Source organism: Lepidochelys olivacea (genome assembly GCF_965140295.1).
Source record: "Lepidochelys olivacea isolate rLepOli2 genome assembly, chromosome: 1".
Taxonomy (NCBI): Eukaryota; Metazoa; Chordata; order Testudines; family Cheloniidae; genus Lepidochelys; species Lepidochelys olivacea.
This window is the reverse complement of record NC_140411.1, coordinates 204,192,939-204,211,786: the sequence shown is the minus strand read 5'-3', so window position 1 is coordinate 204,211,786 and position 18,848 is coordinate 204,192,939. Positions and strand designations below refer to the sequence as shown.

The window sequence follows — 18,848 nt, the reverse complement described above, 5'->3', positions numbered from 1 at the left end:
AATATAATAGTTGAAGTATTTCAACTATTATGTCAAGTAAATCATAATGTAATACATGACATCTCTTAATACCATTATTAATTATTATTATTATTTTATTATGTTCTAATTTGAAATAAAAAAACAATATTTCAGAATTCCCACAGAATGGGAATTCTGGGCTCTAACCAGCTCTAAAAACAATAAAAGGACATGCAGCATATGCCCAGGAACCATCTCATTCCTCTCTGGACTTCACTTCCCAAACATCAGCACAAAGTGTGCTAGGAAAATAGGAAAATCCAGGCTCAGAATCCCCTGCGTCCTTATCACGCAGGTCAAAGATGTTATGGAACACACAGTATGCATCCACGGCTACAGATCAGTGTCACTTTGCTTCATCACCATCTCCCCTTCTATCTTTGTCCTGGCAACACTACAAACTTCAGCTGATGCAATTTACCTTGGCATACAGCTTCCAAAGTTTGTATATCGCTCATGCAGGTGCATATTTGGCTCCTTGTGTCGACACTGTGTATAGTCACCAGGAGTCCTTGTGCTGTGGTGCACAACAGGGAGGTATCCCAGTGTGCAACTTGCATCATCCAGCATACTGTCTTTTGGGAAAATTTGGCACTCCATGCTGGGGCAGAAACAAATCACCCAGGGGTCACTGGGAGCAAGGGGTCTAGAGCCCATCATGCAACTTTCTAGATCCCCTACTGCCATCCATCTCCAATAATTTTCACTCCTTTTTTAAAATTCCACAAACCTGCACAGCCCTCCTCACTGTCCATGTTTTCTGACAGAAGTATGGAGCCCGCATATCTCTGCCCTGTTGTCATGAATGTTGCTAACATGGGATGAAAATCCTCCAGTATTTGCAGAGCCTCAGGAAGAATCACAGCAGCAGGGGACATGACAGTTTCGTGGAGGACAGATTGCTGTGGGACATAGCGAAAATTAATTCAAGGTGGTTGGTGGCATTCATGGGACAGCTGCATATGATGGAGTGCCACTCTGGGTTCAATTAACAAACACTGACTGCTGGGATTGCATCATAATGCAGGTTTGGGATGACACGCGATGGCTGCAGAACTTTTGGATGCAACCACCCTCCAGCACATGGGCACCAGAATGACAGCTGCACCGATAGTAGAGACGTTGGTGGTGATCCCTCTGTGGAACTTTGCAATGCCAGATTGCTACCCGTCAGTGGGAAATCATTTTGAAGTTGGAAAATCCACAGTAGCAGCTATTGTCATGCAAGCGCGCAGGGCCATTAATCATCCCCTGCTATGCAGGACTTCGTCTCTCAGCAATGTGCAGGATACAGTGGATGAATTTGCAGCAATGGGGTTCCCAAACTGTGGTAGGGTGATAGATGGCATGCATGTCCCCATTTTGGCATCAGACCATCTTGCCACACAGTACATCAACAGAAAGGGCTACTTTTCTAAGGTTATGCAAACTTTAGTGGATCACCGAGTACCTTCTATGTTGGCTGGTCAGGGAAAGTGTCACATCTTTAAGAACACAGGACTGTTCAGAAAGCTACAAACAGGCACTTTCTTTCCCAACTGGCACATTACCACTGGCGAGTTGAAATGCCAGTAATGATCCTGGGGAACCCAGCCTACTCCTTACTCCACTGGCTCCTGATGCCATAGACCAGCCACCTTGATAGTACCATGGAAAGATTCAAGTACAAGCTCGGCAGGAGCAGATGGACAGTTGACTGCGCTTTTGGAAGATTGAACAGATTCTGGCATTGTTTACTTACAAGATCAGATCTCAGTGAAAAAAATATCACAGTGATTATAGCTGCCTGCTGTGTCCTGCATAATATTTGTAAGGCAAAGGGGGGAAAGTTGCTGACAGGGTGGAGGTGGAGCGGCTGTCTGCAGACTTTGAACAGCCAGCCACAAGAGCTCAATCAGGAGCTATGAAGCTGAGGGAGGCTTTGAAAGAGCACTTTAACAATCAGCCAGAGTAATGTGATGTGGTGGACTGGGCTTTACCTGGCCCTGAGAGCAATTAAGAATTGTGTGGTACTTAGTGTACATCTATGAATATAAAACTGGTAATGCACCTATTAATTTTGCAGCGCTTGCTATACATTCATGATTATTACACTGTGTTTGTTACTGATCCTATGAGTTCTGTCATCCTGTACAATAAGAAGTAGTGGGTGCATTCAGTAACGCTATGCCTTCTGCAGCATGTGTTTGTAAAGTATTACAGATAATTATTTACCAAAAAAATGATTTTTATTGCATACCAGAACCAGTGCAAAAAAGCAATGTGCGGTTAAAAAGACATTCGATAAAAACTTCTGAAATAAATTAACAGAACAGAACGTAACAAGGGGAAAGAATGTTCATATCCGTTTCAGTCCACTTCTGCTGAACATACACCAGCCATGGCTCTCACAGATCAGTCTATAAGAAGCTGTGGTTGTGCTAACTGTCCCCCAGAGTGAAGTGTTAGGGGTAGGGATGTGGCTTCTGATACCATGTGGAATATGGGAACTACAGGCCAGTCAGCCTCACCTCAGTCCCCGGAAAAATCATGGAGCAGGTCCTCAAGGAATTAATTCTGAAGCACTTAGAGGAGAGGAAAGTGATCAGGAACAGTCAGCATGAATTCACCAAGGACAAGTCATGCCTGACTAATCTAATTGCCTTCTATGACGACATAACTGGTTCTGTGGATGAAGGGAAAGCAGTGGATGTGTTGTTCCTCGACTTTAGCAAAGCTTTTGACACTTTCTCCCACAGTATTCTTGTCAGCAAGTTAAAGAAGTATGGGCTGGATGAATGCACTATAAGGTGGGTAGAAAATAGGCTAGATTGTCGGGATCAATGGGTAGTGATCAATGGCTCCATGTCTAGTTGGCAGCCAGTATCAAGCGGAGTGCCCCAAGGGTCGGTCCTGGGGCCGGTTTTGTTCAATATCTTCATAAATGATCTGGAGGATGGTGTGGATTGCACCATCAGCAAGTTTGCAGATGACACTAAACTGGGAGGAGTGGTAGATACGCTGGAGGGTAGGGATAGGATACAGACGGCCCTAGACCAACTGGAGGATTGGGCCAAAAGAAATCTGATGAGGTTCAGCAAGGACAAGTGCAGAGTCCTGCACTTAGGATGGAAGAATCCAACGCACCGCTACAGACTAGGGACCAAATGGCTAGGCAGCAGTTCTGCAGAGAAGGACCTAGGGGTTACAGTGGACGAGAAGCTGGATATGAGTCAACAGTGTGCCCTTGTAGCCAAGAAGGCCAATGGCATTTTGGGATGTATAAGTAGGGGCATTGCCAGCAGATCGAGGGACGTGATCATTCCCCTCTATTCGACATTGGCGAGGCCTCATCTGGAGTACTGTGTCCAGTTTTGGGCCCCACACGACAAGAAGGATGCGGAAAAATTGGAGAGAGTCCAGCGGAGGGCAACAAAAATGATTAGGGGACTGGAACACATGACTTACGAGGAGAGGCTGAGGGAACTGGGATCGTTTAGCCTACAGAAGAGAAGAATGAGGGGAGATCTGATAGCTGCTTTCAACTACCTGAAAGGTGGTTCCAAAGAGGATGGATCTAGACTATTCTCAGTAGTAGCGGATGACAGGACAAGGAGTAATGGTCTCAAGTTGCAGTGTGGGAGATTTAGGTTGGATATTAGGAAAAACTTTTTCACTAGGAGGGTGGTGAAACACTGGAATGTGTTACCTCGGGAGGTGGTGGAATCTCCTTCTTAGAAGTTTTTAAGGTCAGGCTTGACAAAGCCCTGGCTGGGATGATTTAATTGGGGATCGGTCCTGCTTTGAGCAGGGGTTGGACTAGATGACCTCCTGAGGTCCCTTCCAACCCTGATATTCTATGATTCTATGTTGGCGGGGGGGAGGGTGTAATGAGACGCTAAAATGGAGTTCCTCATTGACTTCAAAGGGAGACCAGCTCATGATTGTTGAACCTGTAGGTAACAGGAGAGTGCAGCATCTGTGTTTTCTGCTGGAGAAGCCTCATTATGTCCTGGTGCATCTCCCTCTCCGATTCCTGGGTCTTTCTCCTGTCCACTCTTTCCCTCTCCATACTGTCTGCAATATTCATCCTCCAGGCCCTCTGTCTGATGTAGCACTGGCTTGAAGGATCTCCCTGAAGCTGTCATCCCAAGTCCTCTTTTCTCTCCACCTTATCATGGTCTGGCATTCCGTGGGCATGGAGGTTGGGGGGGACTGCTCAAGGCTGCATTGGCAACAACTTCAGATAAAATACATAGAGGTGCCATTGTCAGTATAGTCACATCGGAAAATGAAAGTTAAGTTTCAGAACTCCCTTCCCTGGCTCCCCTAAAGTTTTAAACAAAACATGTTTATTGATACTTCAGTCTTAAAGCACTACTCTTCAGCCCCAGCCATGGTGAGTATGGCCCATGGCATGGTGGAATGAGGAGGGAATGGTTTGTTTGCATGAAACAATACAATTTTGACCCCTATTTCCATGAGTCTGAGTGCAGGGCAGTGCCACGGAGCACTCACCCTATTTTCCACAGGCAGTGGTGATTTTAGCTCATATGTTATTCTTGTGGGTAACGAAGGCACAGAGAGCACACAGAGCTGCTGCTAGCATCCTCATGCCACCCGAGCCCATGTGTCACTAGCCTGTTTACTGCAATGCTGCCTGCCAAAGTCATCGTGGACTGGCATGGGGAAGTATCCTAACATGGAGGAAAAAATAAGGCTGCCATCCCCAGAAAACTTCGGGAGAGGATTGTGGAGTACTTCCATGGAAGTTTCATCAAGACCTCTCGGGAGGATTCAAGGGACATCCCTGTGTATATAAATAAACTGCTCCAATGCCAAATGCAGTGGTAAAATAACCTCTGTTCCTACTCAAGACTCCCCTGTTTATGCATCCAAGGATTGCATAAGCTCTTGTGGTCACGGCATCATACTGGGAGCTCTTATTCAGCTGATTATTGACCACAACCCCCAAACTTTTTCAGACTCATGGCCTCCCAAGACAGAGTCCCCCATCCTATATGGATGACCTACATTCTTTGTTCCTAGATATATACATTTACATTTAGCCATATTAAAGCACATATTGCAAGCATACATTTGCATGCAATCCAGATCACTCTGAATCAGTAACATGTTCTCTTTGTTATTTAGCATTTCCCAAATTTTTGTGTCAACTGCAAACTTTATTGGTGATGATTTTGTTTCTTTCCAGGTCTTTGATAAAAATGTTAAATAGTCTTGGGCTAAGAACTTATCCCCGCAGGACCCCACTCAAAACAGACCCATTCCCTATTTACTGTTACATTTTGAGACCTATCAGTTAGCCAGTTTTTAATCAATTTAATGTGTGCCATGTTAATGTTATATTCTAATTTTGTAATCAAAATGTTGTGTGATAGAAAGTGAAATGCGTTACTGAAGTCTATGTATATTATATTAACACTTACCTTTATCAACCAAACTTGTAATCTCAGCCAAAAAAAAAAATCAAGTTAGTTTGACAGGATTTATTTTCCATAAACCCATGTTGATTTGCATTAATTACATTGCCCTCCTTTAAGTTCTTTATTAATCGAGTCCCATATCAATCGCTCCATTATCTTGCCCGGAATCAATGTGAGGCTGAGAAGCCTTTAATTACTCAGGTCATCCAGTTTACCTTTTTAAAAACTGCATAACATTAGCTTTCAGACAGGCTTCTGGAACTTCTCCAGTGCTCCAAGACTTGCTGAAAATCAAGGTGGTCGGTTGGGTGGTTGCACACAACAAGGGAAAGCTGTTCGGTGTGCTCACTATGCTGGGCAATAAGGAAAGGGCATTTCAAAAATGCACAGGGTTTTTAGAGGGAGGGGTTTCTCCCAGTCTCTGTGACCCATGGAGTTCACAACTGAGACCAGAGCAGTCAGTGTCGGGCATTGTGGGACAGTTGCTGGATGACTGGTACAGTCCACATAGGTCATGCAGTGTCGACAGTAGCATTGTGTTGACCACAGTAGGTCAACAATGGCTCAGCACCTTATGGACAGGTGGTGTCACTGCATCACCGTAACGAGGCGCCTACCTTGGCGGGAGACAAATTTGAATGTAGAAACATGCACAGCTAGGTTGATGCAAGGCAGTTTACCTCAGCCTAACTTTGTAGTGTAGACCAGGCCAAACAAAGCACCCCCACACATCATTCTCTTGTTGTTGTTGTTGTTGTTGTTGTTGTTATTATTATTATTATTATTATTATTATTATAGTAGTACCTTGGAGCCGCAGTCATGGACTAAGGGCCCTTTGTGATTAGCACTGTATAAACAGAACAATGCATATATATGCATTGGGAAGGCATATATATCACATATACCATAAGTATATGTGATATTTTATAATCATTTTCTCTGAGTGCCCATATCTACATGCAACATTATGCCCATATCTGCGTGTGACATTATGTGTCTTATCTTCTCTTATTGTCCTGGCTTGCCATCCCCACCTCTGGTTTCTAAAATGAAGTGCCCTTTTCTATTAAATAGCATCAATCATAATGAGATTACTACCTAAAGACTCGCTCTCCATGTGTGCAGAAAACATTTACGCTTCTCTTGTGTGAGAGATCAGGGGTTGCAGATTCTTCACAGGCTTCATAACATTATCATAAGCACAACCAGCCCCCACAACATCAAGAGAGCTGTCAGTTTTAGAGAGAGGACTCTTACAAGAGCCTGCTCTTAAGTGATGGCCAAACCTCCAAAAGCCCCCAGGAGTTATTTGAATAATTATCCAAAAGCATAGATGCTTATCCACAAGTCTTGGGTCTTCAGGTCAGGCCAGAAACCTCCCAAGAAGAGATTTTTCTTGTAGAGATTTCCATTTCATCTGCGGCTGGAAATGCCATGGGAAGAATCCTCCTCACAGGATGCTGACTCTGCTGTGCCCTACAGAGCCTGAAAGTGCGGGGAGCAAGGGCAATTCAAACCATAACCAAAAGGAAAAACATTCTTTGAACCTCAAAACATGCTCTTGTTTATCTCCCATTTTGGTTGATGTGTCAGGTCAGTTCTTATTTTATTTAGGGATGGGCCTGAATCAAAATCCCTGGATCTGACTGCCTCCAAACTTTGAATCTGGATCTGGCTCAGCTGGCCCCACCTGTATAAAGGGGCCAAACCAAAACCCAGGGTGCAAACACCCTCAAACTTACGGGAAGGTTAGATATGGATCCTACTTTTGCCACTCAGGCCCATCATTTACCTGAACCAATTGGCAATTCCTAGTCAATATGATTCAGGACAAAATTCTCTTCCCCAATCCACACTATGGGTCCACTATTTATTCTGCACACACAATATCATGCTCAAACACAACAGTGCTGGACTTCTTAGAAGACAGAAAGACTTGCTATTGATAGTAGTGTGAGTTGCATAGGATGAGTGCAATATTTAGGAGCTGCCTCCAATCCTGGGGAGAGAGCTGCAGTGCAGGCTGATGAGAATTTGATCCTTGGGGGTTATATTTCTTGGAAAGTTGCTATTTTAGGCAAGTGCTATTTGCAGTAATAATACCTAATGATCTAAGTCTGAAGTACTGGCAGGGTGGCCTTCTGTCCCGGGTTCCAGGAGAGCAACTGAGATCTGCTGCGTTATCTGTACTTTCCGTCCCAAAGTTCAATCTGCATCAGGCTGGAGGAAGCAAGGCTTTCTTAGCCATAGGACTGGCTGGAGAACTGTGACAAATCCATGTGCTGTGGAGCACAGATAGCCATAATTTAGTCTATAAATTACACACACACCTAGGGAGCCAGGATTAGCATCCTTGTCCCTCAACTCCAAAAGCACTGCCCTCTTTCATGGAAGCTAAAAGAGGGCTGGTACTAGCAGTAGATACTGCAGCCTCTTTGTGGACCCAGCCACCAGAGGACAGCATTGCTCACTCCTGGATACCCAGGAAGCCAGTACATTACAGAACTCACTGTAATGGTGCCCTATTATACCTCGCTTGTGGCTGTTTTCTAAATTCACTGCTCGTCTTTTCTTTTTGCCCATTGTCCCCAGGATGTGCCAATAATGGTATAGGAGAGTTTTGGTGCTGGCTGTTAGCCGCTGAGCCATTACGTTATTTTTTGTGCAACACCTAAGTGCTTTTACAGGTGGACACTTGTTCAATGAAGTACAGTAATCCTTTATGTTGCCCTTCACTAACCCCTTTCATCTGCGGATCTCAAAGCACTTCACAAATATTAATGAATTATGCCTCACATAATGATACCCCCTCTGAGGTGGGTCATTATAATTATCTCCATTTTACAGATATTGAAACTGAGGCATAGGGAAGGAAATAGCTGGGAGCAGACCCCAGAACAGAATCCAGTCATGTGATTCCCCTCCCAATGCATTTAACAAATACAGGGCAATTGCTTGTGAAGTATAATATAAGAATAATATAGGGACCTATTCAGGACACACTTAGGTCCCCGCATCTTTTCTCATGAGTATGTCTTAGTGAGGGGCCTGCTCTTTGTTCAATGATCAGGACTGGTTGGCTCGTTATTCCTTAGTTGGAAACATGGCAAATCAAGATTAGAGCCAAAGGAATGGGCTGTCAACCTGCCTGGAATGTTTTTCTTAAAGAGCCATAGAGCATGGCTAATATGAAGAATGCTGAAAGGGAGGGATTTGGCTCTTCGGCAGAGAACAGGAGTATGGAACATTTAGAGCCTCAGCTAGCCTAGCAGTACAGCTTTCAGGGCCATAGAAAAATATTTGTTCATTTCATGACTCATCTCAAGCGCTGGGTCCAATGGAGTGGAAATGGTTTGTCTCACTGCACATGGCAGAGAGATATACTGCTGGAGCAGAAAAATCCAAGCAGGATATTTTTAAAAAATCTCCCTTGTAGGGTCCTTTTTCCCACCAGTTAAATTATTTAAGTGAACCCCACAGCCCTTCATAGCAAGTTCCCATTTGCAAATACTTATTAATATGTATTGCATTACCAGACATATTATAATATCCTTAAATCCCTGAATGAAAATGTCAGCAAAAAGATTGTGCATCTGTTTTGACGTAACTGGTATCAGCGGGTCTCCACCCACCAAAAGGCCTCTGTTTGCCCAGCCAACCCCAAAATAAATTCATTGCTTCTCTGCCCCTGAAAGATTGGGAAACAAACATGTGTTTCTTTTCTGCAGACCCTCCCACTATCACCGAATCTAAGAGCAATGAAGCTGCCACGGGACGGCAAGCCTTACTCAAGTGTGAGGCATCAGCAGTGCCCACGCCTGATTTTGAGTGGTACAGAGATGACACCAGGTAAACATATTGTCTATCTTCTTCCTTATTCTACCACCTTCAAATGCTTAGTAGATTCCCCACTAAGCCCCTTAATGCCACACAAAAAATCCTCCACAAGCTATATAAGCTTAAAATCATCTCTTATCTCATTCCTTCAGACAAGGTAAGCAGGGCAGGCCTGGTCAGGACGTGAGTAAAACCCTGCTTGTAAATGCTGAAATAAGTGCTGTGGGTGATTCAGTAGATGATGCTTTTGCCTTTGCATCAATGCTGCACCAGCATGCTGGTGTGGGATTAAGGCACCACTGGTGCCATCTTTCTGATCATCTACTGACCATCTATGTGCATTAAAGATCTCATGACCTTTGCTCAAGAGTAGATGGTATTAGTCCTGGTGCTGTGGCCAAATTCCAACAAAGGTCATTAGGCCTTGGTTCCCTGAACTCTGAGGGAAGAGGTTGTTTATATGTAACGTTCTCTGCACCAGTATGACCTCCTCCATAGCGCATGTGCAACGTGCCTCTGGTGGCATGTGACCAGGATTCATCACCGAATTTGGTCCATTGGTTGGATCCAGCTTTCCTGGCCCTGAGCCACGGCAGCTGTCTGTTGGCATGGGAAAGGGAAAATAAATAACAGCCAGGTGAATGACACGTAAATATTCCCTCTGCCTTGGGCTCACCCTTTACACCTGAGCACTTGTTAAAAAGGGAGTTTTACTATGCTGGGTTTCAACTCAACCACTTAGCAGATGCTGAAGTACAGCTTGCCTTGTCTACACTGGCATTTTAGAACATGTTCATTAGAACAGGCCAGCTAACGTTCTAAAAAAATCTTTTATCTCAGTCCAATAAACTCCTACCTGAAATTGGCTTTGATCATTGGTGGCGCCCCTCCCCTTTATCACAGGAAAGCAAATAATATATGCAGTGATTGCATCCAAGGATGTCAGCTCGGTATAGCATCTCTTCTTTTCACTCATCCTTTTTCCCCTCCTTTCCTTCTCCACTGCTGTCATTCTACCTTCACCATCGTTTTAATCGTCCTCTCTTTTCTTTCTGTCAATTTCCCCCTCTCCCTTCCTCCACTACTTTCATTCTTTCTTTCATGCTCTCACCGTCCACTCCTCCAACCCATTTCTTCTTTCCCCTCTCTCTTATCTTGCTGCCTTTCACCACCCGTATCTACCTACCTACCTACCTATCTATCTACAATTTGTCTTTCTCCTTTCTTTCTCCCCTGCTCTTGCCATCACTCCTTCCATCTGATGGGAACTGAGCTACTTGTTGTTAGTGCATTGCACATCTCTTCTCTTTGCTTCTCAGGATAAACAGTGCCAATGGCCTGGAGATCAAGAGCATGGGGAGCCAGTCCCTCCTGATGGTGGCCAATGTCACTGAAGAACACTATGGCAACTACACCTGTGTGGCTGCCAACAAGCTGGGAGTCACAAATGCCAGCCTATACCTTTACAGTAAGTATGGAAGTGGGGTGGGGGACTCGAGGCGGCTCTTACAAAGGTCAGCCTGTACCTTTACACTACAGTAAGTGTGCTTTAGAAGAGGGGTTCTAAATTCAGGTACTTGGAAAACATTAGCCTGCCAAACTCCAACAGCAATCCAAGCAGCCATTAGGTAATGGATACTTACATGTTTGTAGTCACAGCTGAACACAAGCACATGTGAGTAAAGGGTTATATTCAAGCCCCTTGGTCCTTTGAGTAACTTTCTTCGCTGCAGTCTGGTAAAACAAGAATATATATTTTAAGCAGGGAACAGAGTGACAGCCCCTTTAAGAGAGTGATGGAATATTGGGGCCTGAAAGTTCCATGGAGGCTGAAAAATGTCAAACATTGAAAGAGATGGAAAGAAGTAGCTAGTGAGCCTGGGAAGGGGAGAGCCAGAGAAAAGAGAAATGGGTCTGAAAATAGAAGGAAGTGATGCAAGATAGCTAAGAGTGACTATATGAGAAACAGAAACCAGGATTATTTAAAGAGACGTGCTACATTTTGTAAGAACCATGGGTGGGGAAATGAAGGCCCCCCACTGATAGTGGGGTGATTAGAATATAGGGAAATATAGAGCCAGTTAAAGTAAATATGTAATCAAACTTCCAGGTTTTGATCCTGTTGTCTTTGAAGTCAATGAAGGTATTGCCATAGACCTCAACAGTCACAAGCTTGGGTCCCAGAACTGAAGAGAGGCTCAGACCCAAACCCCCAAACCCCACAAGCCCCTGAGGGCTTATAGAATCCAAACTTTACAGCTGGTCCCCACCTGGTCTATAATAGATCAAGCCTGGATCTGAATTCAACTCTGGATCCCATCCAAACTTTGGAGTATTTGAAATCTAGTTCTTGATACAAATACTGCACCTTGAGCCCATCTTCACACATATATTGTTATCACAACAAATAGGATGTAACAGAATGATCCAGTGAGAGCCACAGACTTGGAAATAAATGAGCCCATCCTTTCTCTGAAAATACAGGATTGTATTAGAGTATATAGAGCTGTGACCTCTCTAGGCAGGTTGGGAGGTAAAGTCTATAAGGGAGCCTCACTTTGAGTGATAGGTTTGTTTATGCTTTCTGGAGCCAGACTTATCAAAAGATAAGGGAAATAGTTTTTTAAATGAAAAAAAATCGATGTAGCAGGGATGGGAGAACCCGCTGGCATGTTTGCACTCACCAGACCTCTGGATTTTTTATCTTTTAATTTTAAGTTTTGCAAAATAAGGTGCATTCCATGGAACACTTCCTGTAAGCCACTGGTTCCAATAGTAATAAGAGATTAACATGTCTTTGACTAAATGGAAACTTGTGGCACACAAACAAGGTAAGTTTCTACTCTGAAAGTCTTTTTTGCCCTACTCTTGGGGGACCATCAGGAAATTCAAATAAAAGTCTCAGGGCTGTAGCCTGGAACATGAACCTCAAATGCTACAAGTTTTGTTCTCAGTACTATTACTACTAAAAATGCCAAAAGTAGAACCCATGATTTGCGGCTACATTCTAAATTTGACAAAATAAATTTCCCTCTCTCATGGCTGCCCTTCTGCAGATGAACTGTAATGCTTAATTGAAACAAAATCTAAGATCAGAACTCATATAGAAAAATAGAAACACTTTGCATGCTTATCACATCTTGCTTCTGAGGATCTCAAAGCATTAACAGACAGTGAATATTTTAACCTCACAAGCTGCTGGGAGATAGATGAGCAGTATTTAGCATCTGAGGGAAAACTGAGGGACAAAGAGCTTATCAAAGGTCACATAGTCACAGGCAGAGCTGGGAATAGATCCCAGAAGTCCAGGTTCTCAGAGCCCAAGCAGATAGCTACATTCCCTGAATAAGCTTGTTTGTGAATTCATCTACCATATCAGGGAAACCATTAAAGATAACCTGCAGAGAGGATATACATTGAGCTTGCACCATCTTTTGCTTTTTTTTTATGATTTATAAAGAGGGCCTGCATTGTTTAAAACTTCTTGAGGTTTGCTTACTGTTTTATTTTGCTGGTTTTTTTACATTAGAAATTCAGGTCCTGTGTAGGCTAGGACTGGAGAAATTGTGAAATGAAGACAATACGAGAGCCGAGAGTGAAAGTTGAGTAACTGAGAGAGGAAGAGATTTTTGTTAGACTCCTTGTAGCTGTTTGTTGTTGTTTGTGTGTTTGTTTAGTAAACACCTATATAACTTCAGTGACTAATAGAAGGAGTCTTGGTGAAAATTATTTGTTAACACTTTTACAAACCTCTCCCCTGCTTTCAGTTAATGTGGGAGTGATGAGAATCAAAGCAAGAGGAGACCAGAATTGCCATTCTTGATATTTCTAAAGTTAAGAGGGCTGGGAAAGTAAAAAGTAATAATAATTAATAATTAAGCACGCATCATAAGGAAGCAAAGAACACAAGCCCACTTTTTAAAAAAAATCATTTACAGAGCAACTGGAATAGCAGCCACTGAACACTCTCAGCCCCATGCCCAAGCACGAACAAGTGTAAGGTTTTCAAGGTACAGCTTTTGAGTGATTTTCTTCTCTGGAATCAGATTGATTGAAATAGCAGAAAAAGATTTTATATATTTTTAACAGAGAAAAAACTCACTCTAGAACAACGTCCCTTTTGAGAGGCAGATAGAATGTTGGTGCCTGAAGGTTCCGTAGTGGTTGAAAAATGACAGCTGGTGAGACAAAAATAGCGCAGTAGGGTAGTGGTAAGATACATGTAACTTTGCCTATGGCTGAGTGGGTAAAAGGGACGCACAAAATTATTTGACAATACAGCCTCGTGAGAGGGATGTTCGAGGAAATACCGGGTACCATAAAAAAGTCAGAGAAAGCTGAGTTCCTTAGACGTAGATACTGTAATGAGAGACGCTACGTTAAAAAAAGGAGAAAGATTAATAGACAGAGAGTGACGTGGTGCAAGGGACCTGGAAGCATCATTGTCTGCTATAGACAGAGAGATTTATGCACCTTACTCCTGGAGTCTTACAGAGACAGAAGGATTTATCCCAAGAAATGAAACAGAGCCAAGGGGGAGCAAAAGGAGACTGTTTACAGCAAAGAGTGTGATGAACTCCAAGAAAAGAACAAAACACATCCTGTTCCCTGTGTGTCTGGGATAGAAAGGATTTTTGTGAAAATGATCAGAGAAGTACAAGTGGTATCATCACAGAATATGGTGATGGAGAATCAGTGTCAAAAGTGTTAGGAACATTTTTCCTATATACAGTGTGAAGGAAAGATTTTGTTTTCCTTTCATTCTCCTGAATTAACAGAGTGCTTTTGGGAAGTGTCTGAGCAAGACCATAATTATAGCTGAGTCCATGCTACACACACGCACAGGCATACATACACAAGATATGTAGCCACATCTGAACACATATAAAGGTGTGTAGACACACATAAACATACAAGTATACCCACCCAATGTAAACAAGCACACTCACACACACAGGTTTGCACACACACATATGCACGCACAATATTCTTTCAAAGACATTCCAAGGCATTATGGAAACAAAATGGAAGTTGTCCCCTCAGACCCTGGACTAGACCCTCAACTGGTGCAAATCATAATCTGCACCTTCTTGGGGTCTAGCCCACTGATGGGGATAAAGCAGGAATCCACAGGCACCGGCAGCACCTTGCGCTCCTGCTGGTTGTATGGTCTGATTTACAGTGGGACAGTCACCCCAGTGGTCCTGTCCCCTCTCCAGTTTGCACCCTTGAATGAGTAGCTCTGGAGAAGGAGGGGCAGCTGGCAAGTCCTGTTTCAATTAGAAGCAGCAGAAGGCAGGTCCCCACCACAGAATCCCCAAGAGATTTCAGGTATAGGTTATCATGTTAATCAGACAAACAGATTTCCAACAATGAGCACGTTTCTTAGAAGAATCAGAGCATGTTTCCAAACTGTCATTATCTATCAGTGCCCCAGTGAGAGTGCAGGTTTTATGCATGAACATACACAGGTTCACACACACACAGTCACACACATTCACACACACATACACACAGACGTGCATATCTTACCTCACCTGCTAGCCCACACCTTATTTCATGCACACATTAGTTTTGGATAATCAGTTGCGCTCTTCTAGCAGATGGAGTTTGGGACGTGTCCTTGTGACTGAATAGTGCAGTTCATACCATGCACTTCACCCAACAACCTCCCAGAAAACGCTGCATTGTCTCTGGAGCTGCAATAACAGGGAGAATAATGAGCTGAGGTAGAATTCTTATGGTGGTGATGGGGTGGGGTGGGGCTGAGAAGCAGCTATTACACCTTTGGTGGAGTAGAAAGGCTGTTGCTCAGCAGGCAAGGGGAATGGAGGTCTAGTCATTTAATAGAAAATAGTGTGAGAATGAGGCTATTGCATTCTAACTGCTTGCAATATGCAGCCTCTCGCCATCTACAGGACAGGAAGGAAACAGGTCTGAGTTATGATTTAACTAACTAAATAATACGGAAATCATGTCAGCACAATAGCCTGTTTTCACAGAACAAGAATCCCCTGTTGCTACATAACAGAGACCCAGCCTACCTGTGTATTTTCCAAACAAGAGACAATCTCCCCAATTCCTGCTGTGGATTCAGACACTTCTGCTGGGCCTGTTAATGCAGGAGATCTGTCATTTTCACCAGGACGTAATTGACCTGCTACATCCTGATTGGCTTGGAGAACCTTCAGCTATTCAGAGTCCAGTTTATATGAGCACGGGTGTGTTAGAAAGAGCACGTGTCTCTCAATAGCTGAAGTTCAGCTTAGAAGTGAATAATGGTTGACTACCTATATAACCTGCCAAATACAATTCCATCAGCGATGATCTTAGTGCAGCTCCCACAGGTTCAGTCAAACAGAGACAGTGTCTATTAGTTCATTGAGCAGAGTCGCTGCTTCTCTGCTCTATCAGGATCTACGGTATATTCACACATTCATATGCCTGCAGCCACAAGCCTGGCATCAGGAGAGACTGGGAACTCCTCTAGCTGGTTCAGTCCCCATATTCACCATTTGGGTGACACATACCATCGAGCAATCTGAATTGGCTGGGACAAATTCCACTTCGTATAATGGAAGGAGAATGGTCTACTGGTCTGAACATGTGTCCGGCATGGGTCCAGGTCTGTTCCTGGCTATGCCTGTGTGACCATAGATAAACCAGTGACCCTCTCAATGCATCTGGGCACAATCTGTAAAGTGGGGATAATCTGCCACCTCAGAATGGGTATGTGAGTCTTAATTCTTTAACGTCTGTCTTAAGTGCTTTGAGATCCTGGAAGGGAAAGTGCTATCGAAATGCAAAGTATGGTGCCAGCAGCAGCAGCAGTATCATGATGTAACAATGTACCAAAGATGAATCTTCAAAATCTATAACCAAATCCCCCAGCCCAGTAGGCTGTATAAACGAGGAGATGTTGATGGGACTGTGAAAACTTTTCCCCAAATATTGCGCCATGGGGAGATGAGGGCACTTAAGAAATGTGTCACCAATTAGGTTGCAGCATGGTGAATGATCATGCGCTCAGATCCCTGTGGGTGTGTCCATTAAGATAGGTTCTGTGGAGGCAATAAATCCATGTAGATGACCTGGCAAGCCTACCTGCATAATTCACTTCTCTGCCAAAGGCTAGGTCCAAGCAGGAGATGCCACAAAGGTGGCCCATGGTCTGATGACTCAGTGGCATTTGGAAACAGGAAGAGGCCATGTGACCCTTCCACTACAAATAGAGTCATGGCAGCTCTTTTATTCCTCCTGCTGTATAGACCTTGATTGTTCAGTTCTGTGTGCCATTGAGTTGGTTTCTCCTCAACTCCCAATCTGAATCCATGGAAACATGTACTGTGATGTGTTGGTAGCATAATACTCTGTATGTGAAACCTTCTTAGTCAGTCCAATTGCAGGATGGGGGAGCTGTCAGGTTTGTAACTGCTGCTTGCTGGGTGTGGAAAGTGGCATCTCCTTTTCTCCTGCATGTTGCTTATTGTTGTTTTTCCCCCCTTAGAGCGAGTTTTACCCACACTCCCCAACCCTTTTCCAGGTCAGTATATGCTTTATGTCAAAGTACCTCTCTAGCCGGGTCATTCTCCATCATCTCAACAAATACTAAAAGCCAAGGGTGGGCAGAGCAGAATGACAGGAAAATAAGGATGTCCCCTTTTGCTTTGCATCCCAGTTGCCCCCTTCCCCCTCTCTCCCCCCAAAAAAATGTTGCCAAAATCTCAGATTGAATCCAAACCTGAGGTTCAAGTGACTTTGCTTAACTTCTTTTCTTCCCACTTTTTGTAGAGACTAGCCTGAGCTGTTGTGTTTGGATCCAGATCCAAATGTTCCCAGTGTTCAGTTTGTCCTCAGGCCCATTTCTAATTATTGTATATTTTCCAACCAGAAGCATATGTGCCACAGTAACTCAAAAAGAGGCTCATTTCTTGGTCCTCCCAGTCTGACCAGAAGCAGAAGGATTCTGAAATCCTGTAAGAGGGGAAAAAACATAAAACTACTACTCTCAGATTTCCATCTCAGGGTATGGAATGTCCAGAAAAGCATCCAAACTTTTGAGTGCTGATCCTAATGAACCACCTCACTTTTTGTGATTCATCACTCCCAGTGAAAATGTCTTTGCTGTTCACATGGCAGGACAGTTGGGGCACTAACTGTGAAAAGAAGCATAGTGTAGACATTAAAGCAGACATGAGGCACCTCTGATTTGACCCAGTTCACAAGGAATGAGTGTGAACACAAGGCAGGGAATCAGGAGACCCGGATATTATTCCCAGATCTGCCACACACTCGTTTTGGTCAAATCAGTATGGCCATGTCTCCATTATTAGATGTTCCAATTGAGAGGGGCCTGATTTTCAGAGGATGGGTGCTCAGTCCTTTCTGAAATCAGGCCCTTACAAGGTGTTTCAAGTTGGGCACCCAAAAATGAAGGCACCCAAAATCACTAGTCACTTTGAAAACTCTGGCCTCCAGTGCTTAATTTGTGCCAGGACTTGGCAGGGCTGAGCCCTGGCACCTCTAGGCTTGGCAGTTCATAGCCCCAGCACCTCTGGGCCTGCTGCATCAGTTATGAATGTAAAAAAATTGCTTGAGCCCTGGCACCTCTTTCATTACAAATTAAGCACTGCCTATGCCCCACCATACCTCAGTTTCCCCAGCTCCATGATGGAGATATTGATACTTACTTAATTCTCAGGGCTGGCGTGAGGACTAACTAGTTAATGTTGCTGGAGCACTTTGAGGTCAAATGCAAAGGATTATTAGGAGTCCATTTTCTTTTGGAAAGCAATTCAGTGTGCCAAGCGGAACACCAGCATTTCCTTAGAGCAGTGTTTCCCAAACTTGGGACTCAGCTTGTTCAGGGAAAGCCCCTGGTGGCCCGGGCCAGTTTGTTTACCTGCCACATCCACAGGTTTGGCCGATCAAGGCTCCCACTGGCTGCGGTTCGCTGTGCCGGCCAATGGGGGCTATGGGAAGTGGTGGCCAGTACGTCCCTCGGCCCGCGCCGCTTCCCACAGCCCCCATTGGCCGGGCACAGCAAACACTGGGAAGCCTTAGAGGAAGTGAGCAATGGATGGTGGAAGTTTTACACCAGCTTCACTTAACCACCCCGCAATTTCAAATCAAGCTCTGCTGCAGACAACTTCTTCAGGGCCAGGATAGGGCTACACTTATTATGTTTAAAGGCAAATCTGCAAATACAATTAACGAAAAGTACCCGAAAAAAAGAAAAATTGAAATCAAGCCAACATTAAAATTAAATCCCAGGGAGTGATTCGCAAATAACATTCAAGAAGCTGGGAAAAGGAGTAAAGCAGGCCGTTGGGAATCTAGCATGGAAAAATAAATCCAATTAAATGCAATTATCAAACACACTGTAAATGAAACATGGGCTCAGATATGAAATTAAAGTCACAATGGCTGTTCAGGGTTTAAGTTTTTGGTTCTTTTAATTTTTTAAGATGTGGGGTTTTTACTAGCAAATATTTTTCTACAAATTGAGAAGACATTTTTGTCCTTTTTTTAATTCCACAGGCAGACAAAGGTTTTGCTATTTT

General features: G+C 43.8%; 1 protein-coding gene across 5 annotated transcripts in view; it reads left to right on the top strand.

The window, feature by feature from the left end:
- The window catches only part of LSAMP (limbic system associated membrane protein), a 1,389,250-nt gene that overhangs the window by 1,296,202 nt on the left and 74,200 nt on the right, over window positions 1–18,848 (top strand). For 3 of the 5 annotated variants that reach the window (XM_084611602.1, XM_084611601.1, XM_084611604.1), the window contains 3 exons: window positions 9,177–9,297; window positions 10,605–10,753; window positions 16,793–16,828. In XM_084611602.1, coding sequence (XP_084467728.1) covers window positions 9,177–9,297; window positions 10,605–10,753; window positions 16,793–16,828 — 306 coding nt within the window. The remainder of the gene's footprint in view (window positions 1–9,176; window positions 9,298–10,604; window positions 10,754–16,792; window positions 16,829–18,848) is intronic. The other 2 variants (XM_084611603.1, XM_084611605.1) reach the window with 1 other exon arrangement.